Genomic DNA, 26,515 nt, shown 5'->3' with positions numbered 1-26,515 from the left:
TGCGGGTGGCAGAGGCCGAGCAGGGGGCCAGCGACTGTGGGAGGCTGCAGGGGGAGCAGGAGGACCGGGCCACTGGGCCCGCCACACCAGGAGGGTGCTCCTGGGGTCCGGGGCAGGTCATGGGGGCCCGGAGCAGAGCCCTGCCTCCTGGGTCAGTAGCAGAGGCGAGCCCTCTTCCCTCGAGCCCCGCTGGTTCCCCGAGGATGGAGGAACCGGTGCTGGCTGCTGCCTCTTCCTGGCAGGGTCCAGGGGGCAGCTGTGGCGTCTCCCACGACCCAACCAGGGGACCACCCACCCTGACTGACCTGGTGGCTGTGACTTACCGCAGGTCCAGCCTCTTCTTCAACCCTCAGGGTGCCCCGAGATGCCCCGCTCACCCAAGCCAACCTCGGAGACCCCAGGGGCAGTCAGCTGGAAGCCCTCTGAAGTTGGAGCAGCAGCCTTTTCTGTGGACCTTGGATGAAGGCCAGAGGCCACAGGAGCCAGGATCAGCTCAGGTCAGGGTCCAGTCCTTGCCTGTGGCTGGGGACAAGGCTGGGTCCCTCCGCTGGCCTGGTGGACACATGGAATCAGGTGCCCCCTCATGTGGGTTGCGTGTCCACATCATGTGTCTGGGCATCACATCTCAGAGGGTGTACGACTGCCTCTCAGACGCCCGGGCAGCGCCCAGAGTGGCACAGGCAAGTCCCCTCCCGATTGTCCCCCAGGAAAGGGACAGCATCAACCCAGCTCTGAGCAAAGGAGGGAGAGGATCTGGGGTGAGGTCTGGAACTGAGGTGCTTCCACTGGACAGAACCAGCCCTCCCCCAGGGCCCAGTTTCTCCCCCAGAAACAAGCCAGATAAGGATTTGCACTTATGTCCATTTTTTAAAAAAGGTACAGAGCATCACTGAAAATACAATCACCTGGACAACTGCAAATGTCACAGTTTAGCCACGGGCCCAGGAACACGCCCCCACAGCCCAGCATATCCCGTGGGGGCCGGGTCCCCTAGACTGGCATCTGGGACCACTTTGCTGGTTCCCTGGAACAAGTGGGACTTGCCCCCCAAGGAGGAGAAAGCAGGGAGGCCTGGTGGGTACCTAGGCCCCACCACTGGCCCTGTGTAGGCAGGGACAGCAAACCAGCCCCCAGTAGCCAGGGTGCCCTGCAGGCTGGGGGGTCACAGCCAGGGCATGAAGCAGGGCCAAGAGGGGCTGTGCTCTGGGTGCCATAATGCAAGTCAAGGACCCCTCGTGGAGGCAAGTGGCCCTCGGACCGTGGGTCCCAAGGACAGACCACCAGGGCCTCAGTCACAGTTGCCACAAGGTGATGATGTGGACATGATGCCAGAGACCTGGCTGCTGACACAGAGAAGACAGGGAGCTCTGAGGTAGAGGCCTGGCTTGCTCCCTGCGGCGTCAGGAATCTGACTGTCCCCCGGGCGGGACAGCAGGTCAGCTGAGGTCACACCTTGGCCTCACACGGCAAGCACACCATCCTCTGGGGCTGGGAGCGGGGCTCCGTCCTGCGTGACCTTCTCTTGCACGGGACTCACCAGCTCCTGGGCAGGCGGCAGGGGCTGGTGGCGGCTCTGTTCGAAGTGGCGCAGGCCCACCAGCACGGCGGCAAGGAAGTAGGCGGCGAAGAGCAGCAGGAAGTAGACGAAGTAGATGAGGAACTGGAACAGAGAGGCGCAGGTGAGGTCAGGGGAGCACTTGGAGGAGGGGAGGGGCACCCAGGGCTCACAAACAGGGCAACAGAGAGGTGCCGATGAGGTCACAGAAGCATCTGAGGGGGGAGAGGGAGGGGCACCCAGGAAACAGGGACGTGGGAACAGAGAGGCACAGGTGAGGTCAGGGGAGCACCTGGGGGAGGGGGAGAGGGCACCCAGGGCTCACAGACAGGAGAACAGAGAGGCACAGGTGAGGTCAGGGGAGCACCTGGGGGAGGCGGAGACGCACCCAGGGAACGGGGACATGGGAACAGAGAGGTGCAGGTGAGGTCAGGGGAGCACTTGGAGGAGGGGAGGGGCACCCAGGGCTCACAGAAAGAGCAACAGAGAGGTGCCGATGAGGTCACAGAAGCATCTGAGGGGGGAGGGGGAGGGGCACCCAGGAAACAGGGACATGGGAACAGAGAGGCACAGGTGAGGTCAGGGGAGCACCTGGGGGAGGCGGAGGGGCACCCAGGGAACAGGGACATGGGAACAGAGAGGGACGGGTGAGGTCAGGGGAGCACCTGGGGGAGGCGGAGGGGCACCCAGGGAACAGGGACATGGGAACAGAGAGGCACGGGTGAGGTCAGGGGAGCACCTGGGGGAGGGGGAGAGGGCACCCAGGGCTCACAGACATGGGAACAGAGAGGCACAGGTGAGGTCAGGGGAGCACCCGGGGGAGGGGGAGAGGGCACCCAGGGAACAGGGACATGGGAACAGAGAGGCACGGGTGAGGTCAGGGGAGCACCCGGGGGAGGGGGAGAGGGCACCCAGGGCTCACAGACATGGGAACAGAGAGGCACAGGTGAGGTCAGGGGAGCACCTGGGGGAGGCGGAGGGGCACCCAGGGAACAGGGACATGGGAACAGAGAGGGACGGGTGAGGTCAGGGGAGCACCTGGGGGAGGGGGAGAGGGCACCCAGGGCACAGACATGGGAACAGAGAGGCACAGGTGAGGTCAGGGGAGCACCTGGGGGAGGGTGAGAGGGCACCCAGGGCTCACAGACATGGGAACAGAGAGGCACAGGTGAGGTCAGGGGAGCACCCGGGGGAGGGGGAGAGGGCACCCAGGGCTCACAGACAGGGGAACAGAGAGGCACAGGTCAGGTCACGGGAACGCCTGGGGAGGGGGGCGGGGCGCGCAGGCCTCCACTGGCCAGCCAAGCAGCAGCACAGCCTGCACTTCTGAGCCTCTGGGATCCTGCCTGAGGCATTCTGATCACTTGGTGTGACAGCAAATGTGTGCTTGGCTCTGGGGCCAAGTCTTCACACCCGTGTGGGTGGAGCCTGGTGGAGGGGTACAGACCATCCAGTCACCCAGCGCAGCCCCCATGGCCCTGGGGCCTGGGCAACCCCGAACCCGGCGACCCGTGAAGCTGCCCAGCAGGGATGCACAGGAACCTGGGCCCAGCACAGAGGACCCTCCCACCTGAATCTCAGGTCACCGGGCACAGGGGTTCAGGGTGTCTCCCTCATCTGTGGGCCAAGGCGCCGGAGCTCTACTCCCCCAGGGGGGCTCCCTGAGACCCCCTTAGGCACCAGCATGCTCAGCCCTCCTAGGAAAGCTCTTTTTCAGAAGCAAAACCAGGAAGTGAACCATCAGAGACTTCGCGTCCAGGACCCTGGGGCCGGCATGTCTTGTCTCTTTCTCTCCGAGTGTGAGCGAAGCCCCGGACACTGCACAGAGAGCACTCAAAGGTGACTGAAAGCTGGACAGGCAGACCAGCCTTGACCTTGGAGTCTGAGGAGCAACACGGCAACGTGTTCCCTGGTTTTTTCTTCTTTCTGCTGCCTGTATTCTTAAAGGAACCAAAGAAGCCAGCAAACCAGAAATCCCAAAACACGTGGGAAAAAAACCAACACTAACAAAAGCTGCTCCGAACGAAGGATCAGGAGAGGGACCACTGGCCCAGCAGGATGGGACACTGAAGAATGGGAACCACTCTACTCCAGCCAGACCCCACCCTCATGACCCAGGCTATGATGCCCCCAGTCTGGTCAGGCGGTGTTGGTCAGGGCCCGGTGGGGAGCTGGAACGTTCACCCCCACAGAGACCACATGGAAAGCCTGGACTGTCGCTCTTACCAGGCGATGTCCCCCACTCGTTGAAGAGTCAGGACTTTCAACCCACCCAGCAGTGTCAAGAATGCTCTGCCCCCACCAAGATCACTAGAGACCACAGGGGGAGCGGTAATGAGGCACCCAGGCCCCTCTCAACCACTCGTGGCCACCTTGGGGAGCGGGCACTCCTATCCTTGACCCCACACACCCCTCAGTGTGAGGAAGGCTGAGTGGGGAGTCTGGACACCCACCCCACCTGGCTATAAAGAGGTACAAGCTCCTAGTCCTCTGCGAGAGTGCTGTCAGGAAAAGCCAGCTAAAACAGAGGATTAAATAAGATCCAGAGTGACTTCCCTGGTGGTCCAGTGGTTAAGAATCCACCATGCAATGCAGGGGACGCAGGTTCAATCCCAGGTCAAGGCACTAAGATCTCACATGCCTCAGAGTAACTAAGTCCAAGTACTGCAACTAAGACCCAAAGCAGCCAAATAAATATTTTTAAAAAAAAATAAGATCTAGAATCTCATAACATAATGGCCAAAATGTACAGGTTTCACTTTAAAAAAATCACTCAGCAAACTTAGAAAAAGTTCTCTAAATGAATGAAATACAATCAACAGAGACTGATACCAAGATGACAAAGATGATAAAGCTTTGCAGAAAAGAAATGGAAGAGATAAAGAAGAAAAGTTACAGTAAAGTTACAGTAAAAGAAGAAAAATACAGTAACCAATATAAAAACTTAACAAATGGTCTTGACAACAGAATGGCAGGAACAGAGGAAAGAACTGGTGCACTGGAAGATGTAACAATAGAAATGGGCAAATCTTAACAACAAAACAGATAGGGAAAAGAGCAGAGCCTCATTCTCTAGGGGACAACACACTGTTATAGAAGTAAAACAAGAAGAAAAAAGGATGGAACTGAAAAAGTACTTGAGGAAATAATGGCTGTGAAAATGTCTCAAATCTGGCAAGGGACATAAACCTGCATATTTAAGAAGGTGTATGTGTATCACGTTCAGTTGCTCAGTCATGTCCAACTCTTTGCAACTCCACAGACTGCAGCCCACAAGGCTCCTCTGTCCATGGAATTTTCCGGGCAAGAATACTGGAGTGAGTTGCCATTTCTCCCTACAGGGCATCTTCCCAACACAGGGATTGCACTTGCATCTCCTGTCTCCTGCATTGGCAGGCAGCTTCTTGACCACTGAGCCACCTTGGAAGCCCCTTAAGAGTGTGAGGGAACCCCAAACAAAACACCCACCCCAAATCAGACCAACACAGATCATAGTCAAATTTCTGAAAGCTAAAGACAAAGGAAAAATCTTGAAAGCAGCCAGAAAAAAATGACACTGTAGGGGAAAAAATGAGAATAACAGTGGATTTTTCATCAGAAACCAGGAAGATCACGAGGAAATGACAAATTTTTCACATGCTGAACAAAAAAACTTTAACCCAGAAACCTATTCCACTGAAAACATCCTTCAGAAATGAAAAATAAATCAAGATACTCTCAGGTCAAGAAAAACTAAGAGAACAATTTGTCACCAGCAGACCTGCCCAAAAAGAACGCCTGAAGAAGGTTCTCTAAACAGAAAGTAAATGATAAGAAACCTGTGACATCAAGAATGAGAAACAACAGTGATCAAAATTATGGGTAAATAGACTTTTCTTCTCTCCAGTTTCCTAAATGTTTGTTAGCTGAAGTAAAACCTATAACCCCTTCTTAGGCAGCTCTAACGATATATAGGGGAAATAAATAAGGCACTTGTACTATAAACAGTGGAGGGAAAAGTGACTTAAAGGAGGTGAGATTTCAATACTTACTACAACTGGCCATTTAATACACAAAGCAACTATCAAAAAAGTTATCACAAGAGATACACTCAAATTACACAACAGATAACCCAAAAAGAAGTTCTGAGGAATCTGTAAATGACTTATGAAAAGGCAGGGGAAAAGAAAACAGAAACAAAAGGCAGAGAATAAAAGGAAAACAAAAAGGAAATGACAGATGTAAGTTCTAAGACAGCACAATTACACTAAATATAAATGGTCTAAATAAACTAATCAAAGAAAGAGATTGGCAGAGTGAGTTAAAAAACATGACAACCATATGCTATCTACAAGAAACTCAAGTATAACAATATAATCAGGTTAAAAATAAAAGGACAGAGGCTTCCCTGGTGGCTCAGTGGTAAAAAAAAAAATCCACCTGCCAATGCGGGAGACATAGTTCAATCCCTGATCTGGGATGATCCCATATGCCACGGAGCAACTAAGCCCGTGTGCCATCACGGATGAGCCCGTGCTCTAGAGCCCAGGAATTGCAACTACTGAGCCCACGTGATGTAACTACTGAAGCCCACATGCCCTAGAGCCTGTGCTCAGCACCAAGAGAAGCCATTGCAATGAGAAATCCATGCACCGCAACTAGAGAAAGCTTGCACAACAATGAAGACCTGGCACAGCCAATAAATAAATAAAAACTGGGGGGAAAAAGCCAAAGGAAAGCAGAACGGCTATACGAATGTCATGTAAAGTAGACTTCGGAGAAAAGAAAATGACCACAGGCAGAGAAGGACATCATATAATGTTAAAAGACTCAATCCACCAAGACACACTGTGCATGTGTATGCAACAAGTAGTTGAAAAAATGTGAAGTAAAAACATGAAAGAATTGAAAGAAAAAATAGACAAATTCACAGTTATAAATGAAAACTTTAACATTCCTTTCTCAACAATAGGCCAGACAGAAAATCCATAAGGATACAGAAAAAACCAATAACCACCATTAACAATAGGATGTAATCAGTATTTATAGAATACTCCATCCCCAAACAGCAGAATTCACATTCTTTTCAAGTGTTCATGCAGCATATAACAAGACAGACCATGTCCTGGGCCATAAAACAAACCTTGACATAATGCAGATTGTGTTCTCTGATCACAACAGAATAGAATCAAAAATACAAATCAATAACAGAAAGATAGGAAAACAATCAAACACTTGGAAACTAAACAAAACATTTTGAAATAATCATAGGTCAAAGAGAAAGTATGAAAAGAGACAAAAATACATAGAAATGAAAGAAAATGAAGATACAACATATCAAAATCTGTAGGATGTAGCTAAAGCAGGCTCAGAGGGGAATGTATAGTAATAAATGCAAATATTAGAAAAGAAAAAGTCTCAAATCATTCATCTAAGCTTCCATCTCAAGAACCTAGAAAAAGATCAGCAAAATAAATCCAAAGCAAGTAAAACAAAGGAAACAGTTAAAACAAAAGTTCTAGCCAGTGCAATAAGAAAGTAAATAAAAAACATTTAAGAAAAGACCTCCTGGAACAAATAAGTGACCTCAACAAGATTACACAAGATTAACACACACAAGTCAATGTATTTCTTACACAGGCAGACCTCAGATATTGCTCAGTTCCAGAACACCCCAATAAATATTGCAATAAAGCCACTCACACAAATTTTTTGGTTTCCCAGTACATATAAAAATTATGTTTACACTATACTATAGTCTATTAAGTGTGTAATAGCATTATGTCTAAAAACACAATGTACATACCTTAATAAAAATATTTTATTGCTAAAAAATGCCAACCGCCATCTGACAATGCAGGGTTGCCACAAATCTTCAACTTGTAAAAAAGTATCTTCGAAGCATGGTAAAGTGAAGTACAATAAAATGAGGTCTGTCTGACTTCCCTGGTGGCTCAGACGGTAAAAGCGGCTGCCTACAATCAGATCCCCTGGAGAAGGAAATGGCAACCCACTCCAGTACTCTTGCCTGGAAAAACCCATGGAAAGATGAAGAAGCCTGTTAGGCAACATTCCATGGGGCCACAAAGAGTCGGACACAACTGAGCGACTTCACTTTCTTTTCTTTCTTGTACTAGCAATGAACACCCGGACACTGTTATAGACTGAACTATCTCCCTTCAAAATTCATTGTTGAAGCCCTAACCCCCAGTATGACTGCTATGTTGAGATAAGACCTTTCAGGGGTCATTAAGGTTAAATGAGGTCATGAGGGTAGAACTCTGATCCAGTATGACTGCTGTCCTCACACAAGACAGAGATACCAGGCGTGCACACAGAAGACAGACCAAGTGAGGAGAAGGGCCTCGGGGGGAACCAAACCTGCAAACACCTTGATCTCACACTTCCAGCCTCCAGATTGTTAGAGAATAGATGGCTGTTGCACAAACTGCCCAGTCTGTGATATTTTGTTCTGGCAGTCCTTGCAGATTAATGCAGACACCGAAACTAAAATGATCACATAACAATTGCGCACAAAACACTGAAATACCCAGGAATAAATCTAAGAAAACATGCACAGCACTTCAGTAGTTGCATGCATGTCAAAAACTACAAAATGCTGAAAAAGAAATCAAAGAAGTTCCAAGTAAACGGAGAGACATACCACGTTCACAGGCTGAAGACTCAGCAGAGTAAAAGATGTCAATGCTCCCAATACTGATAAACAGGCTTAATTCAATTCCTAGCAAAACCACAACAGAAGTTTCTGTAAATATAGACAAGATTACTCTAAAATGTAGAGGTAAAGGCAAAGAAAGCCTAATGGCTAAAACAATTCTGAAAAGAATTTCAAAGTTGGAGGAATCAGTGTACCCAATTTTAAAACTTACCACATAGCTACACAAGCTATGTGTACAAGCACAAGCTACACAAGCAAGACAGTGTGGTGGTGGAGGAAGCGTGGAGACACAGTCCAACAGAACAGACAGAGTACCCAGAAGCAGGCTCAGACAAGTGGTGAGAAAGCAATTCAGTCTTTCAACAAATGGTGCTGGAGCGACTAGACATCCACAGACAAAGGAACAACATAATGTCACACCTTACACAAACGTTAACTCCAAACAGGTCACAGACTTAGGTGTCAAACTATAAAACTTTAATAAGAAGCTGGGGAAAATCTTTGGGACTCAGGACCAGACAGAGTTATTATGTGTGCTGTGCTAAGCCACTTCCGTCCTGTCTGACTCTGCAGCCCTGTGGACTATACGTAGCCCACCCGGTTCCTCAGTCCATGGGGTTCTGCAGGCAAGAATACTGGAGTGGATTGCCATTTGCTTCTCCAGGGGATCTTCCCGACCCAGGATTCGAACCCATATCTCTTGTGTCTCCTGCATTGGCAGGTGGGTTCTTTACCACTAGTGCCACCTGGGAAGCCCAGAATTATATGCAATACCAAAACTAAGATCCATAAAAGGACAAAGGAATGAATCAGACCTCATCAAAATTAAAAACTTCTACTCTGCAAACAGCCCTATTAAGAAGGCGAGATGGTCTGCCATGGACTGGGAGATGCCTGCAAAGCACATGTCCAACAAAGGACTGGTATCTAGAATAAGCAGACATGCTCAAAGTCAAGAATAAAAAGACAAAGGCCCCAACCAGGAAATGGGCAGGAAATGGAAGAAACCCTTCACCCAGGAGGATGCACAGATGCAGCTGCACATGAGAAGAGAAGCATCACCACCATCAGGGAGTGAGTGTGTGCGTGCTCAGTTCTGTTGGACTCTTGGCGACCCCATGGTCTGTAGCCGCCAGGCTCCTCAGTCCAAGGAATTTTCCAGGCAAGAATACTGGAGTAGGTAGCCATTCGCTTCTCCAGAGGATCTTCCTGACCCTGGGATGGAACGCAGGTCTCCTGCATTACAGGCAGATTCTTTACTGTCTGAACCATCAGGGAAGCCCATCATAGCCATCACGGAAAAAAATGCAAATTAAAACCACAGGGATCAGCTCTCCACACCATTCAGAATGCCTAAACAAACGATGACCCCATCAAAGGCTGGTGAGAATGTGGAGAAACTGGCTTCCTCAGGCATGGCCGGTGAGAAGGAAAAAACGGTGCAGAACAGTCTGGCAGCCACCCCAGGACTCAGTGACTGCACTTCAGGGCATTTATCCAGAGAAACGGAACTCCAGGTTCACACAGAAAGCTATATACCAATGTTTAGAGCAGGACCAAGCTGGGGCTCCTGGCGGTAAGCAGGTAAGAGCCTGGGTCCAGTCACCAGGGAACCCAAACAGCACAGGACCCGACGGGAGTGTCTCTAGGAGCTGGGACGAGTGGTTAAAAGTCAATCCTGACTCACAGGGTTCCACGTAAGGGCACTCTCGAGATGACAACACTACAGAAATGGGCGCAAACCGGGGCTGCTGGGGTTGGGGCCCAGCGTGGCCGCAGGGGGTGGGCAGGCATGCTCCCATCTCGACTGCGGGGTCCACATCCCCCTAGTGCCTGCACCCCAGAGCTGCAGGATGTGGCCAGTGGGGAGGCTAGGTATGTGAGTCTCTGCATTACCTGTTACCCTGCGTGTGAGTGTGTGGTGACCCAGAAATACTGTTTAACTTAAAAGCCAGCCCCCCAGGCCAGCTCCCCACATGCTCTGGGCTGGTTCCCACCACCAGCTTCGTTCCCCACTCCCACTCTCACCACCTATGACAGAGGGATGGGCCCCCAGTGCACTGCACGTGGAAACAGTAAGCGAGAGGAGCAGGGATGACTCTCCTGCCGGACACCACCAGGATCCGTAATTTCTAATGACTAGCAAGCCTGTAGAGCTCCCTTTTAACCAGGAAACTAAAGCAGCCAGACAAAAATCAATGTAATGTCAGCTTGACCTGGCAAGGCCATAAAGTACCACGTGGTGGGGCTGGGCTGAGACAGGGGAGGAAAGTCCAGCCCTGTCTCCAGCCTGGAGCCCCTGAGAAGCCCCACCGCCCAGAGCCAGGACGACCAGAGCTCCAGGGAATGGGAACACCCCTGGGTATGGAGGCCCCTTGCAGGCCAGGTGGATGGCTGCCAGCAAGGCCCACAAACAAGCCGGGAGGCAATGATGCTCCCTGCGGAGGCTGCCGCTCCAGAGGGGAGGCCTCACCAGAGAGTCCCAGTGAAAGAGGGCCGAATCCACCACCTCTGGACGGAGGTCTGGTGCCTCTGGACTGCCCCTCCCGCCCAGCTGTAGGCGCAGTCACAGACGCCCCGTGGACCTGAGTCCAGCTTGGCCACCTTACTCAGCCACAGTCCCCAGTGTTCAGCCTGGGGGTCCCTCCTGGGGAAGCAGGGCCGAGACCTGCCTGCTTGGGTGGACACAAAGGGCCACAGGCTCTGATGTCCTTCCCGATCCCCAGCCAAAAATCCCGTTTCTGAACAAGAGGGTATCTTGTGCCCGGAACCTTCTTCTTGATCAGCTCTGGCAAGGCAGTCACCAGTGCAAGGCTGACTCGGCACCCTTGGACAAAGGGCTAGATTTCTCCATGGAGCCGCCACACCCCAGGGAGGCCCAGCTCCCAGCAGGTGGAGGCTGCACCGAGAAGCCCGGTGACAACCCTCCCGCAGGCCCATCCTCTGGCTAGTTCCAGCTCACTCAGAGGTCCTGCCCTGGCCGAGGCACCGGGAGTCCAGCCTGAGCGTGTCCCAGGTCTCATGTTCTTCTCGGGAGACAGAGGACTGGATGGAGGGAGGGGTCGGGAAAGGGGCTGACAGGCACCAAGGTCAGTCAACCCTGGAGCTCCGCTCTCGTCTGCCCCCACAGAGAGCTGTCCCATGAGCAGGACCCATTGCAGGAAGGCCTGTGGGAGGGCACAGGGGATGCTTAGGACCATGCCTCCAGCCTTCCCGGGACCTCAGCCAGAGTAGGGGGTACCCAGGGTCCCGAGAGCTCCTGCAGAAGTGACCGGCACCCAGGCTGGCCTCGGGGACCCCAGAGATCTCACTGGACTTGACTGGACATGCCTACGGCACTGCCCAATGTGGGCAGCATTCACAGCCCCAACCTGAGCCCCGCAAGGGAGCTGCCCAAGTTTGCAGCAGGCAGCCAGATTGTGGCCCTCGGCCTCCCTGCCCTCTGACCCTTCCCTCCCTGTTTCCACTCAGTCCAGAGAGTCTGGCCAGAGATGTCCCTGCCTGCAGTGTGTCTATGGTCTGGGTCCCGGGAGGGGTGGCACTGCTGGCCGGGCGGGCACCAGGACGCCTGGCCAGGACTTCTCCCCCAACCCACCCTGAGGCGTCCCTCCTCCAGGAAGTGAGCCTGAAAGTGGAGCTAACCTGAGAGTGGACCGGGAGGCCCAGGCCTCGCTTGTCGGAGACGATGAGGGTGATGATGGTCTTGAGAACGGTGGCGAGGAATGTGTTGATGCCAAAGACCAGGGCGCGGAGCTCTTGAGAAAGAGAAGCCGCGATCTGAAAACTTAACAGGGAAACGGGCCGAGGTCAGACCACTGGGGCGAGATACGCCCACAGGTGCAGAGGACCCAGCTAGCTGGCAGTGCTCTCAGGCAGCCAGGAACAGCCGCGGGTCCACCGAGGCTGCAGGGCTTGCAGGGAGACCATGAGACCTACGCAGCGCCTGGGCTGCCCACTGCCCTGGGCCTGTGCTCTGAGCTGTACATCCTCCCTTGGTGACCCATAAAGGGAGTGCAGAGCCAGGCGCAGAAGGCAGCCCTGGGAGATAAAGTCTCCTGGAAACCCTGGGACAAAGTAAGTTGTCGTCACTACAGGGCTCTCAGAAAACCGTCTCCCTGAAAGCAGGGTGTTAACACAACCACAGGCACAGACGGGCATGAGGAAAATTCCGAATTTAAAGTCCTTTGCTGTTAAATGAGTCAGTAAATTAGAAAAAGACCCATAAAACAAATAAAGCAGCAAGAGGAATTAATATGCTCAGTGCTTCCAGGGCTTTGCACAGAAATTAACATTTGAACACACTTTTCAATTAAAAGTCCCAAAGTGCCTTAAAAGAAACTAGACAGGAAACGTTCTCAAGTTCTGAAGAATGAGTGAACAAAAATGAGTGAAAAAAAGAAGCCTTACAGAGAATGACAAAGGCTAGGGAGCTTCTGCTGGGGGTGCGGGAGGGCTGGGACGACAAGAAATACATGAAGTGCCAGAGTGGCAGGCACACAGTAACTCGAGCAATAGATTAACTCCTGGAAACAGGAGCCCAGCCAGGTCCCACCGGTACAGGCAGAAAAAAACGCCACCCGTGCGACTGGTGGAGATGATGCTGCCAGAGCTCCATGAGTGGGATTAAAGCCAACGGTAACACGGTTTCACACTCCATGAAAGGCCCCTGCCACCACACCCACAGGTGGGAGAATAAACGGGCTGCAGATGACCGGGGAATAGGAAATCCCAGCGGGAAAAGAACCCATGGGTGTGAACCGGCCAGGACAGCAGGGAAGGGCCGCTGGCCCGTGGGTTGCCGTCAGCTGTGAACTGGCCAGGACACCAGGGATAGGCCACTGGCCCACGAGCCGCCCTCCACCCACGCCTGCCTGGCCCTGTCTGCAGCATCTCTTAAACCCTTTCTAAAGCACATGAACTCTGACCTGGCTGGCCCACTTCCGGAACCACCTGAGGCCATTATCAGAACTTCAGAAGGAAAATGTAGGTGAGAGGGTGAGGCTTCTGAGCTATGCGTCTCAGGGAGATACTGGAGACGGTGGCCTTGTCACCAGGAAGACCAAAAACAATGCCCTCTGGACACAGAGCCGCAGGCTTATGAGGCGGGGGGAGCGATGACCCCAGCAGCCTGACACCACATGTCAGCCACGGAGCCTGGGGAGTTCTGCTGTCTCCTTCTCACCTTTGTGTCTCACGTTTGACCTTTTCTGCATCGTATTTGATCTTTCTGCTACTAGCACCCATGGCTTTTACAATTAACACACGAGACACCAGGTGTCCTGAGAGAACTGAGGGGAAGACACCTCAGTTTCCACAATGCTGACGGTGGCAGGAGCGGTGGGGCGCTTACAGGCTGAGAGCGCGTCAGGACAGGAGGATGCAGCGTCCCGCTTGTGTGGGAGGCCAGGCCTGGGGCCACGGCCACACGGCCACAGGGGCAGGAGGGCGGCGGAGCATAAACCGTGCCAGCAGGACCAGGGTGTGGTCTGGGCACCGGGGCAGCACTGGCCCAGGAAATGAAAGGACAGGGTCTGATCCGGGCTCCCTCCCACAGACCAGCGCAGGCATGCGTCTGACGTGCAGGGGAGCCAGGCCACCATGCCGTGGGCAGGGGGGCGGGCTGCAGAGGGGCAGGAGTCTGAGGACACCATCCAAGCTCAACACAAGGTGGGGGCATACGTTCTCACATGGGTGTGACCGGAGTGGATGGTCCAAGTCGGGACGGAGATGCCCCAGGGGAGACGGGGCGCAGAGGGGAGCTGGAGCCAAACAGCTGGGGACAGTGACAGGCCACCTGCCAGGTACAGGTGTTGAGCATGTGTTGTGTGTCACATACATGGTGTGGACACGTGTGTCTGGGGTGAACACACAGTGTGAGAGGTCCAGTTCAGAGGGTGCACTGAGGGGTCAGGAGCCAGACCCAGCAGGACGTGGCTGGGGAAGGTTCTGGAAGGCACAGTGGGTTGGCAGACAGCTCTTGGGACATCCCCAGGTGGGTGCAGGGGCGTCACCAGGGGTGTGAGGAACGTAAGGGCATCAGGGAAGGTCTCCCTTGGGCAGAAGGTCTGCTGGGTCACCCAGTTACTGCTGTGAGCCTCCCTGCCCACAAGCGGGAGAGGACAGGAATGGCCTCAGAGTCACCCATGACAGGACCTCAGGGCCGGGAGGCAGGGAGGAAGGACTACAGAGGTCCAATCTGTGTGGACACCAGAGGCTCAAGGTGGGAGCACAGGGGACGCCCACACAGACCGGACTCCTCGCCCTGCCTTAGGGTCCTGGCAGCTGAGACAGGGCATGCTGTGGGCATGGGGGCTCCTGGCTAAAGGCACCTGGGGCTCACTCTCCCACATGAGCAGTACATACCCTGCTGCTCCCCATGGAACCTTCTGGAAGGAGACCTTCTGCTACATACCATCCATGGCCCTCCAGCCACTCCCCCACCACCCCCCCCTCCAGTTTCTCGGGCCACCTGCCAGCCCCGGCCCGACTCACGTGGCGATGGGTACCAGGAACTGGTAGGAGCCGCGGAAGAGCACGAAGGCCACGTAGCACAACCAAATGTTGTCGGTCTTGTACATGAGGAACACCAGCCCCGCCTGCAGCAGCGTCACCACCGCGATGACCAGCCTGGCCCACAGCACCCAGCGGATCTTCACGAAGCCCGCGGCGAAGGAGGTGAGGGCACCTGGGGAGACAAGGCGCATCACAGCCATCCCCATCGTCACGGTGGCCGCTCCATGGGGCGGGGCGTACCTAGCAGCGTGGAGGCGGCGTCCGCCCCGCCGTTGTAGACCCTGGTGGTGTCCGTGGTGGGGTTGACCACTTTCCACAGGATGTGCACGTAGTAGACGATCAGGTAGTAGCCTGCGGAGTTGAAGACCCACCAGAGAGACCAGAGGCGCAGCTGCGGCAGCTGCACCACGCGGCCCAGCTCTCCGAGCATGCGAACGAACGTCGAGTCCCGCCAGGCGGCCGGCGGCCAGCCCCGCTTCGCGCCCGCGGCCTGCGCCTGGCCCGGGTTCATCTGGTCCAGCTCGGAGGGCGCCGCCCCGGCACGCACGGGCGCTCCGCGGTTGAAGAAGAGGCTGCGCTTGGGGCGCTTCAGGAAGAGCGCCAGCACTAGGCTGAAGGTGAGGAAGGCCAGCGAGATGTAGTTGAGCGTGGAGAAGGGGACCCTGCCCATGGTGACCAGCAGCTGGCCCAGCACCGAGCTGGTGAAGACGCCCAGCAGCACCGAGGCCCGCGAGTAGCTGGCCATTTGCTGGTAGCGGGCAGGGGGCACCAGCGAGAAGATGTAGGAGGAGTAGGCGATGCGGGCAGCCATGGTGATGCTGAAGAAGAACTCCATGAACTGCATGTGCAACACCGTCGAGCCAAACAGCAGCAGGAGCCACACAGACACGTAGCTCAGGCCCTGCAGCAGCAGCACCGGCTTGTAGCAGAGGTAGTCGGTCAGCAAGAAGATGGGCACCAGCACGGCCAGGTTCGAGTAGGACAGCACCGGCGTGATCTCGTTGGTGACCTGCGGGACAGCACAGGCGTGACCTCCAACCCCAGAGCACCGCACCGTCCCTGCTGCTCTGGGTGCCCGTCACGTCTGCTGGGCTGGGCCCAGCACCTGCAAGCCCCACATGGCCCCCACGCACCCCCAAGTCACCCCGTCTCCTGTGCCCCTTTACCACAGCACCCCACCAGGACTATGTGGCGGGTACTGTCCTCCAAACACATGCAGCCCTTTAGGGCTGTCCAGGGCCTCCGAGAAAACAGAAGCACAACCAGACCCCCAAACGTGTTCCACTCTGATCCCATCCCCAAGGGTGTGCTCCTCAGGAAACAGCTACTGACACCTGCACAGTGCTGGTAAGTATGCTGAAAATAATCAGCAACTACATGCTAAGCCACGTTGATCCAGGCATGTCTCTAATGAAATAACAACATGATAGGATTTCCCCTTAAATCTACCGATATAGAAGACAGAGCTGTGACTAATCTACACTCTTGCCAGCAGCCAAGGAAGGCCTTCGGTGGCCAGTCTCACTCTGTCCCAGGGCACAGGGGATGCTGCAGCCACCCTTGCACCAGCCACGCAGGAGAGCAAAGCTGGGCCCTCACCCCCACCTGTCAGGCAGGACTAGGAGCTGCCTTCAAGGGAGCCAGGACTCCCAGCTTCACTAAGAGAGCTGTCCATGGCCTTGGCCGTTCACCTCTCCACTCAGACAGGGCCGGCCCAGCAGGACACTCTGTCCTGGGCACGTAGGACAAGGCCACAGCCACACACCCCCTTGGGATGCAAGCCAGATGTCCTCCCACTGCCCAGGAAGGGCCACCCTGGGCCTGCCCCCCAGGAAGAGGTCCCAGCTTTTGAGAGATCCAAGTCTTTGGCCTCGCCCCGCCTTCCTGGGGGATGCACACGGGAGGCAGCCTGTGCTCGGAGCCTCTCCCGAGGCCCAGCTGGGTGTTTAGCAGGTAGTCTCCTACAGGAATCCAAATGACCCCACCTGACCTTCCCAGGAGCTTCATCTGACCCCAAATGACCCTCCCAGGAGTTCCACCTGACCCCAACTGACCTTCCCAGGGCCTAGACATGGCTCAGATCAGCCAGGGGCAGCAACAGGTAAGCCTCTGGCCTTGTTGGACTCTCAGAGGCTTTGGCCTCCCTTGGTTCCCACCCGACTCAGGGTGCTAACCCTGACATGCGCCTGACTACCTACTAACACCAAGGCCCACTTCACAGATGCACCAAGGACCCAGAGCTGAGCCCAGGTCAGCACGCAGGGCCCAGCTAAGCCCACTGCTTCCTGGAGGCTCACCCATGGTTTTCTGCAGCCGTCGTGTCTGTCCACCCAGAACTTGCAGCCTAACTGGCTAGGCCTGGGCACTGCTTCTGAGTCTGTGCTCGGGACCCCAAGCTGGCCACACACCCACTGCCTCCAGGGCTCCCCTGCCCGCTGGAAGCCACCCAATACTGAGCACTAGAGCCTCGGGACAGTCCAAGACAGTCTTGGTCCAAGTCTGTTCTCAGGGGCGCTGAAAAACCAGTGCTGGTCCCAGAGTCATGGGAGCCAGCTACAGGGTCAGAGCCTTGTTTATGGAAAATTTCGGGAACATCAAACAACCACTCAGTGGTCGAGCCCTCTTGGCAGGTGGCTTGCACAGCTGCGGGGCCATGGGGTCAGAACCACAGGAGGCCAGCCGTTCTTTCTTGTCCCCTCACTTGCTGATCCGCTTTCTCCAGCTGGGCAGGCACGCAGGCCAGGGGGGCAGACCCATGTCATTATTTGGGAACTGCGGGGAGCATGGCACCCACGGAGTCCCTGTGGCAGGTGGCGTGAGAGTTGCCTCATCCTGGTGCAGCCAGTGTTGCTGGGCCATGTTCCCAGCACCTCGGTGTGGACAGGCTAGATCCAGACTGGCAGGCAGGACGAGGAAGCCATGCCCACACCAGGATCCAGGTGGCCTCAGGGCAGCCAACAGGAGGCTTAGCCCGGGTCCTGTGGCAGGCAGGACAAGGACAGGATGCCATGGGCTCTGAGGACCATGGGACAAGGGGCGCAGGGCAGGGCCAGGCCATAGGTGACCAGAATTCCAAGATGAGTGGCGTCAACAGCCTACACTTGGCTGCACCCAGAGGGGCGCAGGGAGCGAGGGCAGGACAGGGGCTGTCACACCAGTAACAGGCAGGGTCAGCCATGGGCCAGCAAGGACTACTGTGTAAAATGTCCTGGGCCGGGGTCATCATGGAGGTGGGGTGGGGGGCTGCAGGACCCAACCCGGACAGCTCAGGTGCAGAGGAGTCACAGGGCCCAAGGGGCAAAGCAAACCTCGTACCCGCCAGGAAGTGCGTCATGAACCAAAGGGCAGGGGGTTGGGGGGGGGGGGGGGGGGGTGGGCGGGATGTGTGTGCAGGCAACACTCAGCATAAACTGGGAAGAATGGGGCTGAGTTCACAGTGAAACTGCAGCCTAGAAGGGGAGGAAGCTGGTGGACAGGAGACACCGGGCCCCCCAGTACCAGAAGCCTACCAGGCACAGGAAGGCAGACGCCTGCAGAGGGGGAATCTGGCAAGGCCAGGCTTGGGGACAGCCAGGAACACGAGACGCCACAGCAGAAATCAAGGAAATCTAAGCCCGGCAGCAAGCCCTTCGTCTATCAGATGGGCACAAACTCAACAGCGCCTGGTGGGTGCTGACGAAATGGAGTCAGGGCCCAGCCTCGCACTGCAGAGGGTGGAAGCGACTGCAGCAGCGTTTCCCCTGGGGAACGGACCAAGCTGGAGACCTTAGAGACCCTTGGAGCAAGGTGGGGGAGGGGGTTCTTGGTGGTTTGAGGCCCTGAATGCAAGCTGGGCAGTATCAGCCTGTATCTATGCTGGAGAAGTGACCGTGGTCACAGACCCGCCGGGCTCTCCCCGAACAGGCCTCTGCCGATCTTGGGTCACATCCAAGGCCTGGTGGGAGGCTTAATTTCTTGAACCTACTATTTAAGAGCTAACTTGTGACCTGAGAGGGCAGGCAAGTGGGAGTTTACTACAGAGGTTTTCCTTATAGTTATTTTAATGGCACGTCCCACGGGGGCTCACTCCTAAGTCATCTTGGCAGTGGACGATGGGCCTTTGTGGAACAGAGTGGTGTCCGGGGAACTGGCCAGTCAGTGAATGAGGGACGTGCTACACCCAGTGTTGGAAGGAGGCAAGGCCCTCCACCCCAGACTCACCTGGGAAGTCACCCCTCTGGCTGTGGGGTTGGAGCCCTCACACACACATGGCTTTGAGCCTGTGCATGATGCCGGGGCACATGGGTGTGTCTGGTTTCCAAGAGGGCTACTTTGAGGGGGCAGGCTCGTGTGCACGGCAATTCCATACGGCTTAATCCTGGGGTCACTGAGGGGTGGGGACCAAGCCCTGGACCAGGGAGAGGCAGGAGCTCCCTGAAGAAATCAAGTGGGGAATCCCCGTGGGACCCAGTGGGGTCCAGCGGCAGGGGGTATGGAGGCCAAGGTCACTGTGCAAGGGACAGATGGGGTTGGGGTCAGGCTCTGGGGTGGCAGGTGTTCCTAAGGGAGGACGAGGAGGGGTGGTGAACAGACCCTGGCCATGTGCTCCATCAACCAACAGACTCTGAGTCCTCTTGATTTGCTTTATTTTATGGAGACAGAAACCGGCAGGGACATTGCCTGCTGCTGCTTTTACACAAGACTCCCGTGGGGTATAAGCTTATTAGTTGGGTTCCAACGAGATCCTTTGTCCTTGTTGCTGAGCAAAAGGCAAATTCCTTCTGTAATCCCTCTCCACAAACAGCCTCTGCTTGGAAGCAAGGGCTCCACAAGCGGGTGGGCAGGCAGTGGGCTCTGCCCCGGAGGCCCACGGCAGGCATGACCCCTCCACCAGACCTGCCACCACCCCACAGGGACCTGGTGGCTGCCAGCGCCTGCAGCCATGCAGCCCCCACGCTCCGGCCCATCCCACTCGCATGCGCCCCCAACGTGCCTGTGTCTGCGTGAAGTTCTTGTCGGGGCCCAGGAGGTAAGGCGTGATGAAGCTCTCCCCAGGCCGCATCTGGGCCATGAAGCCGTAGAAGCAGAGGAAGGACACCAGGCACCACCAGGACTGCTGCTCACGGCCGGGCTGGGGCTCCTCCGGCGCCTGCTTCTCCACCTCCGGGCCAGAGAGCGCCATGCTGCCAGGAAATGGACGGGACGTTGCACCTGAAGGGGGAGCTAGAGTCAGGGTGGCTCCATAGACAACTGCAGCCGCCTCCCCCCAAAACTCTGTGGTGACGGGCTCCCCACCACACCAGTCATTCAACCAGAACTCACATCACACGGAGGAGAGGGGCCCCCAGCCCCAGCCCTGCACCCCCAACCTGGAGCTTGTGACAATCCCAATGCCAGGCCTAGCCAGGCTGGGTTCTCACCACCTCTGGGGGCTCCAGGGCTGCAGCTCCGTAGGGTGGCAGGAACCACGTGGGGCCCATAAATGCTAAATAACTGAAAGTAAATGCAATTTAAGATCCAGGTCCCCAGGAACCCCAGGCTCCAGTCATGTGCTCACAGTGCTGCCTGCTGTGGGCCGGTGGGCAGGCAGGACCCCTGTGCCCTGCCCCAGAGGCCCGAGACAGACATGACCCCTCTGCCGAACCTCCCACCACAAGGTCTGATGACTGCTCCTGTGTCTGGAGTCTCAATGTCACAGCACCAGGCGTGTCCATGTGCCAGGCACAGCAGAAGAGCGGTCCTAAGACAGCCAAGAGGATGGGGTAGGAAGAGGCCCTGCTGGGCACACAGCCCCTCCGGGAGGCCAGGCACACACCCGGGTGCAGCACAGGGGTCCGTGATGGGGGCAGGGTAAGACACCTCCCACCTCCCCGGGGCGAGCCTGGGCCACTTTCAGCAAGGGAGCTACGGTCTGATGAGCAGGTTCCTCCTTCCTCTCTCGTTCATTTCCGTGACTCACAGAAAATGGGGCAGGGGTGTCACAGCAGTAACCCCCTGGAGAAGCCAGGGTTGGTGGGTTTATTCATGAGGCTACAAGGAGAGGCAGCAGCAGCCTGGGGGTTACTGGGTCCTAGGACCTGGTCCCAGCCTTCTCAAGAGCTAAGTGAAACACCAGCCAAGAAGGGGGGCCAGAAGCCCCTGGGAGATGCGGCTTCCTGGAGAGCACACAGCCCAAATGGCTCTAGCAGAAAGACTCTGTTTAAGGCAGGCACATACGGCCCCCACTCCAGCTCCAGGACTCCCCTCAAGCTCACTCATGACTCCTGGGCCACTGCTGACTGAGTGCCAGGAAAACGGAGACCCTCAGTCAGCTGAGCACCCAGCATGGGGTGAACAGCCAAAAACTTACAAAGCACGGGGCCCCCAGGAGCAGGTTCCCACACTGTCTGTCCCCAGGCTCCCCGGGAGCAGGCACCCACAGGCCACCATGCTCCCAGTCCCCACAGGCTCAAGAGCTCAGGAGCCCCCACGCTCCCTGTCCCCAGGGGCTCAGGGGCCCCCTGTTCTGAAAGGTGTTGTCTCCAGAGATGACAGAGATTCCCTACCTGGTGCCCCCGAAATCCCGAATCTCGGCGCAGAACTCTCAGACTCCAGAGCACACCGGCTTCTACATTTCTACTTCCTGGACTCCCACAGTTTCTGAAGCCCGAGGCGGTGCTTCTGAGAGTTGCGTGAGAGCCTGTCTGTCAGTAGGTCTGGGGCAGGCAGGACTCTGCTCCCTGACACGCTCCCCCCTCCTCCCCGGAACTCCCAAACAGCAGGAGCCGATGACAGCTCCGCCCCCAGTACCTGAGGCCAGCACCACAACCCCCAGCGCTCAGACACCCTGGCGCCCAGCCCTGAGGGTCCCAAGAGTCACAGTGGTGGACCACTGCCCTCCCCAGCAGCACCAATCTGCAAGAGTCCACACCCTGTGATGGCCAGGGACCTGGTGAGGGGGTCGAGGGCAGCTCTGCAGACACCTGGGGTTTACATGGGACCTCTGGGAGTGTCCCACCAGCTGCTCCCCTCCAGCCCACCCCATCCCTGCAATCTGGGGAGGTTGAGCTCGCTGCTGCTGGAGTCCCTCACCTTCCTCCCCCAGCCAGCGAGAGAAGCCTGGGCTCCTCAGCTCCTGGACCACAGGATGAGGAGGGCCCAGGGTCACCTGCGGCTCATCCCTCTGGGCTGCGGCCTACTGGCTGGTGGGTCTCCCTCCCATCTACCTGCTTCTGCACAACCTTCTGCTCAAGACGCCATAGGCAAAACCTCAGGCCTGCTTCCCGCTGGGGTGGCAGAAAGAAAGCAGCCTTCTCATCTGGACTGGGGTGCTGGGGAGGTCAGGGAGGCCCACGGACCACTCCAGAAGGAGGGACCCAGGCTGCCTCTGTGTTTCTCTGTGCCCCGGTGTCAGGGACCCACTCTCCAAGGATATGAGCCAAGACGCCCAACCCGGACAAAGGCAGCCGCCTGTCCTAAGAAACGTCTACTGCCCGGTGGACCTTGGAGCCCAGCCCTGCCAGCCCCCCCTCCACCCCGCCCCACACCAGGGGAGCAGAAACAGCAGTGAAGACCCGGAAAGCTCAGAAGGTACCAGACCCTGTGGGGTTCCCTTCAAAAACAGTCACTTTCATTTCTGCTTTATGTTTTCTCCTGCTGCTGCTGCTGCTGCTAAGTCACCTCAGTCATCTCCGAGTCTGTGCGACCCCATAGATGGCAGCCCACCAGGCTCCACCGTTCCTGGGATTCTCCAGGCAAGAACACTGGAGTGGGTTGCCATTGCCTTCTCCTGAGTGTCACTTAAAAATCTGCCCCTCCCACTCATATGAGGCCCTTCTCCAACTTTGGGGGGTGGGGTGGGGGGTCGCAGTCCCCGCCTGTCCTGTGCCAGCACCTCTGGTGACTCCCCATGTAACAGGCCTTGCAGAGGCATCCAGGTCAGAGCTGTGGAGAGCAGGCCTCGAGACAAGCTGACCTGTCACTTATCACAGGCCTCACTGAAGACAGAGTGCTAGGCTCGAGGGGTTGGCGTCCTGGCCACAGTGAGACCACCACCCGGGGCCATAAGCGATGGCACTGATTTGCACTGGAGGGGCCAGGAGGCCGGGCCCATTTTGGAATGCGTGCCCCCCCCATGCACCACCCCACACACTTCCCAAAGATTCCAAAGCAGGCAGAGGGCAGCCAGCGCACGTGCCCATGGCTGGACTGCAGGGTCACGGGGAGGGCCTGGGCCCATCCAGGGAGCACAGGCGGCCACACCAGAGCATAGGACCCTTATGTGGGGCTGGGGCAGGGGTGCAGAAGAAAGAGTGGATGCAGAGCTGGGCTTTCCCTGGGGGGCCAGGCACTGCGTGTGTTCCTGGCGGCCTTGGGGGCCTCAAGGATTACCCACCCTGTTAATTTATTCTACCCACATGAGGGCATTGCCATGGCTAAGATTAAAGTCCTCTTCCAAACACTCAGGCCCGGGAAGGCGAGTCGGAGGGACCCATCATGTACTCACGGCCACAGAAACGGCACCCAGGGCAAGGGAGGTGCCCGAGCTCAGGGCAAGGGGGCAGGCAGGCCGCTGAAGGAAGCACTGCCCGGCACCTGGGCAGGCCGCAGTGAAGACGAGGACCTTCAGGAGAAGTTCCTGACCATCACCCTGGAAGGCTCCTTCTGACAACCCGTGCTCCCACCCTCTCCCACCAGTTCTGTGCTCCCAGCACCTGGGAAGGCTGGAGACCCAAGACCAAGACAAATCAAACACCATGGCTCTCGTCTGGCCCTTCAGGAGAGCCACCACTGCCTCAGGCTGCCATCTGCTCACTGAACAGAGAAAAGCCTTGTGCCCTCCCAGATCACATGACAGTTTGTGTTCCAGAGAGTAAAAAGGAAAACCATCTGGCCATCCCTACTGTGGACATCAAACCCACAAGTTGAAAACCCCCTGGACATGCTGGTCATCTTTCCCTAGCACAGATAGCTGTAACTTGGGGTCATTAAACCCACAGATGCCCCTTCTGAAAGTAAGCATCCTGCCAGCGCGAGTTCTTGCAGTCCAGCAGAGGCCGCTGGGTGGGCTGCCCACCCGCGGCCTGGGCACCTGGCTCCCAAACCTGCAGGGGGAGGCAGTTCTGCTGATTCGGTCTGGGCTGGTGGGGAGGGGGGCCCTCCGGCCTCCCTTCCTGAAGGGGCACCCAGCAGGGGGCTCCAAGGACTATGGCACCTGCAGGCTGTGGGTGGCCTGGAAGACAGCTGCTTGCAGATTCCCGCTGGCCTTCTGAGACCTGCGACCCTGACACCCGAGGTGCCAGGAATCCCATGAACACACGTGTGACGGTCACCCCGAGGCTCTCCAGCACACGTGGGGGAAGAGCGTGCCTCCCGGAGAGGTGCAGAGTGTCCCACGGCCCTGGACATTCTCCAGCGCCCGGCTCCAACCGCGCCAGGAGCTGCTCCAAGGGGAAGTTGTTCACACCTACAGACTCCCAGCGCAGGAAACGACAATGGCTTGTCTGGAGACCAGACGTGCAATCCGGCTCCCCTTCTTGCCCGGAGCCCGCGCGTAAGGTGACAGAGGCTCGGAGAGTGCGCCGGGGTTGCCACGTGGGACGAGGCTGCACGTGGGGCTCACTGCCCCCGCACTCATCTCCAGCGGCCCTGTGCCCAACCCCATCCCGGGACCAGGAGCCCCCGGCTCGTGTTCCCCCGCCGCCCCCCTCCCCGCCCCAGCACCCGCAGCGCCTGCACCTAGAGGTCTCCCCGAGCCCCAAAGTCTGGCCTGCGCGCACTCCGGCACTGGGAGCGTGTGACCCCCGCGCGCTCCCTGCAGCCCGGCCAGCAATCCCACGACCTTCTCGGACCGCGCAGCCCCAATACCTGCGCGCTCGCGGCCTCCGGGCTAGGGGCTGGGGACCACAGTGCCCACAATGCCGCGCGGCCGCTCGCTTCCGGTAGGCTGGGGGAGGGGGGCACCTGGCCCCGCCCCGCCACCCGTTGCCGGGACACCAGTCGCACGGTCTCCGACACCGCCCCCCCCCCCCCCCCCCCCGCCACAGTAGCACCCGGGGTCCGAACCCAGCGGGCTCGGAACTCCCGCGTGCACGGCCGGTGGCGACTCGGAACACAATCCCTACTCAGCCCACCCAGTCACCGCCCCCTGGTCACGCGCCCCTAGTCGCCCAGTGCTGGCTACTCCCCGTGCGTCCACCTCGCCCCTGGCCGAGCCCCCGGCCGCAGCCCCTGCCGCACACCCCGGAGCTCCTACGCGCGGCTCGCGCGTCCTTCGTGCCTACCCACCCAGCGCCGGACTCCCGTCACATCGCGGCTGTGCCGGAGGTCTCCGGACCGGGCCTGGAAAGAGGCGCCCCCCCCCCCCACCTCCCCTCCAACCTCTGGCTGCAACTGCCCCTTGGATGAGGGCCGCCCCCTGACTTGTACACCGCCTGTCCCGCAGACACCCCAGCAAGAAGTTCTCGAGCTTTATCTTTTAGGTTAATTTATCCTGAGACGTGCCTGCCCTCGCCAACCCACAAACTCCAGCCAGAGGCACTGGTCACTGAGCCAGGCAGGACAGCACTGTGGGGTTGGAAGGAGCCCCTGCCCCCTGTTGCAGAGGCCTGTGTGGATCATCCTGCCCCACATTTGGTCTTGTAGGTGCCTCTGGACTCCATTAGCTCCTTCTATCAATCATGCGGGGACTCAGCAAGTACAGGCTCTGCTCCGCCTCCCCCCACCCACCCACCCAACGCGGGGAGGCAGAGCAGATTGGGGGAGGGGTACAAAGACAAAGGAGTGGCCCAGAGGCCCAGTTGGACCAAGCAGAAGGTCCCTGAAGGGATCCCAGGAAGGGAACATTGAGTCCTGGTGTCTGGCTTCACAGCCTCCTGGCCAGTGCCTCCCTGACCCTGATCACAGCAAGACCAGCCCCCTGGATGTGGCCTGTGTTGTGCTGTGCAGTCTTTGACAGTGAGGGCTGCTGGCAGGGAGGACGCTCGTGAGTCACCAGCAGGGAGGTTGGGGTGCCCAGGCTGTGACCTTCAGGCGGGAGCACTGAGAAGCAGCCCTGTGGGAGCCGCCTCACAACCTCAGAAAGTGGCTGCTCCCTCCCTCTGCCCGAAAAGCTGGCACCAAGGAGCATGGCCGTCGGGCACACAGCACTAGTCAGCCATCACAATCGGCCAAGTTTGGGGACTGGGCCGGCCCAGAACAGCAGTGCAGCCCCTCAGAGAGCAGGACGGACAGCACCCAGGGACCTGGTGTGCGGAGAGCGGCTTCCGCCTTAGGTGGGATCAGAGCTCCTCCCCCACGTCCCTCACCTGGTGGCCCCTCTCTGGCACTTGGGCGTGTGTGGAGCTCATGCCTCATTCTGGTCCCTGGCTAGGGAGCCGACTGGAGCTGGGCTCTGGGCGGATGGAGGGGTCACGCTCACCACTGCCCCCCACCATCCAAGATCTGGCCAGGGCTGCCGTGTCTGGCTGGGCTGTGAGCATTGTCACCGAGGGTAGGGGGAGGGGTGCAGCTACCCGGTGGGAAGACAGAAGGGCTTCCAGAGTCCAGGATGTGATTCAGCTGCCAGGAGCGGCCTCGGCACCAGACCATGGCTCCCTAAGGCCCTGCGGGTGCAGCAGGCTGGAAAGTGAGGCTGCCAAGCAGTTGGTGTTCATTGTTCAGTTGCTCAGGCCTGCCTGACTTGCAACCCTGTGGATGGCAGCACGCCAACCTTCCCTGTCCTTCATGACCTCCCGGAGTTTGCTCAAACTCATGTCTGTTGAGTCAGTGATGCCATCCAACCATTTCATCCTCTGTCGCCTCCTTCTCCTGCCCTCAGACTTTCCCAGCAT

The 26,515-nt window shown here is 57.3% G+C and overlaps 1 protein-coding gene across 8 annotated transcripts; it reads right to left on the bottom strand.

Annotated features, from left to right (window-relative positions):
• Positions 1 to 847: 847 nt before the first annotated feature.
• Positions 848 to 25,049, bottom strand: SLC19A1 (solute carrier family 19 member 1). 8 transcript variants are annotated; one of them, XM_043873697.1, is made up of 7 exons: positions 24,972 to 25,049; positions 19,699 to 19,916; positions 14,967 to 15,735; positions 14,706 to 14,898; positions 11,856 to 11,997; positions 11,176 to 11,380; positions 848 to 1,660 (listed from the first exon to the last, which is right to left on the bottom strand). In XM_043873697.1, exons 2-7 carry the CDS (start codon positions 19,885 to 19,887, stop codon positions 1,437 to 1,439), a joined length of 1,722 nt encoding a protein of 573 aa, XP_043729632.1. In that variant the 5' UTR covers positions 19,888 to 19,916; positions 24,972 to 25,049; the 3' UTR covers positions 848 to 1,436. The 8 variants fall into 8 exon arrangements, with proteins under 8 accessions (XP_043729632.1, XP_043729629.1, XP_043729633.1 ...); XM_043873694.1 differs by lacking the exon at positions 24,972 to 25,049 and adding an exon at positions 24,552 to 24,754; XM_043873698.1 differs by lacking the exon at positions 24,972 to 25,049 and adding an exon at positions 24,423 to 24,444.
• Between the last annotated feature and the right edge of the window lie 1,466 nt (positions 25,050 to 26,515).

Source organism: Cervus elaphus, chromosome 19, assembly GCF_910594005.1.
Source record: "Cervus elaphus chromosome 19, mCerEla1.1, whole genome shotgun sequence".
Lineage (NCBI taxonomy): Eukaryota > Metazoa > Chordata > Mammalia > Artiodactyla > Cervidae > Cervus > Cervus elaphus.
This window is presented reverse-complemented; position numbering and strand designations above follow the sequence as displayed.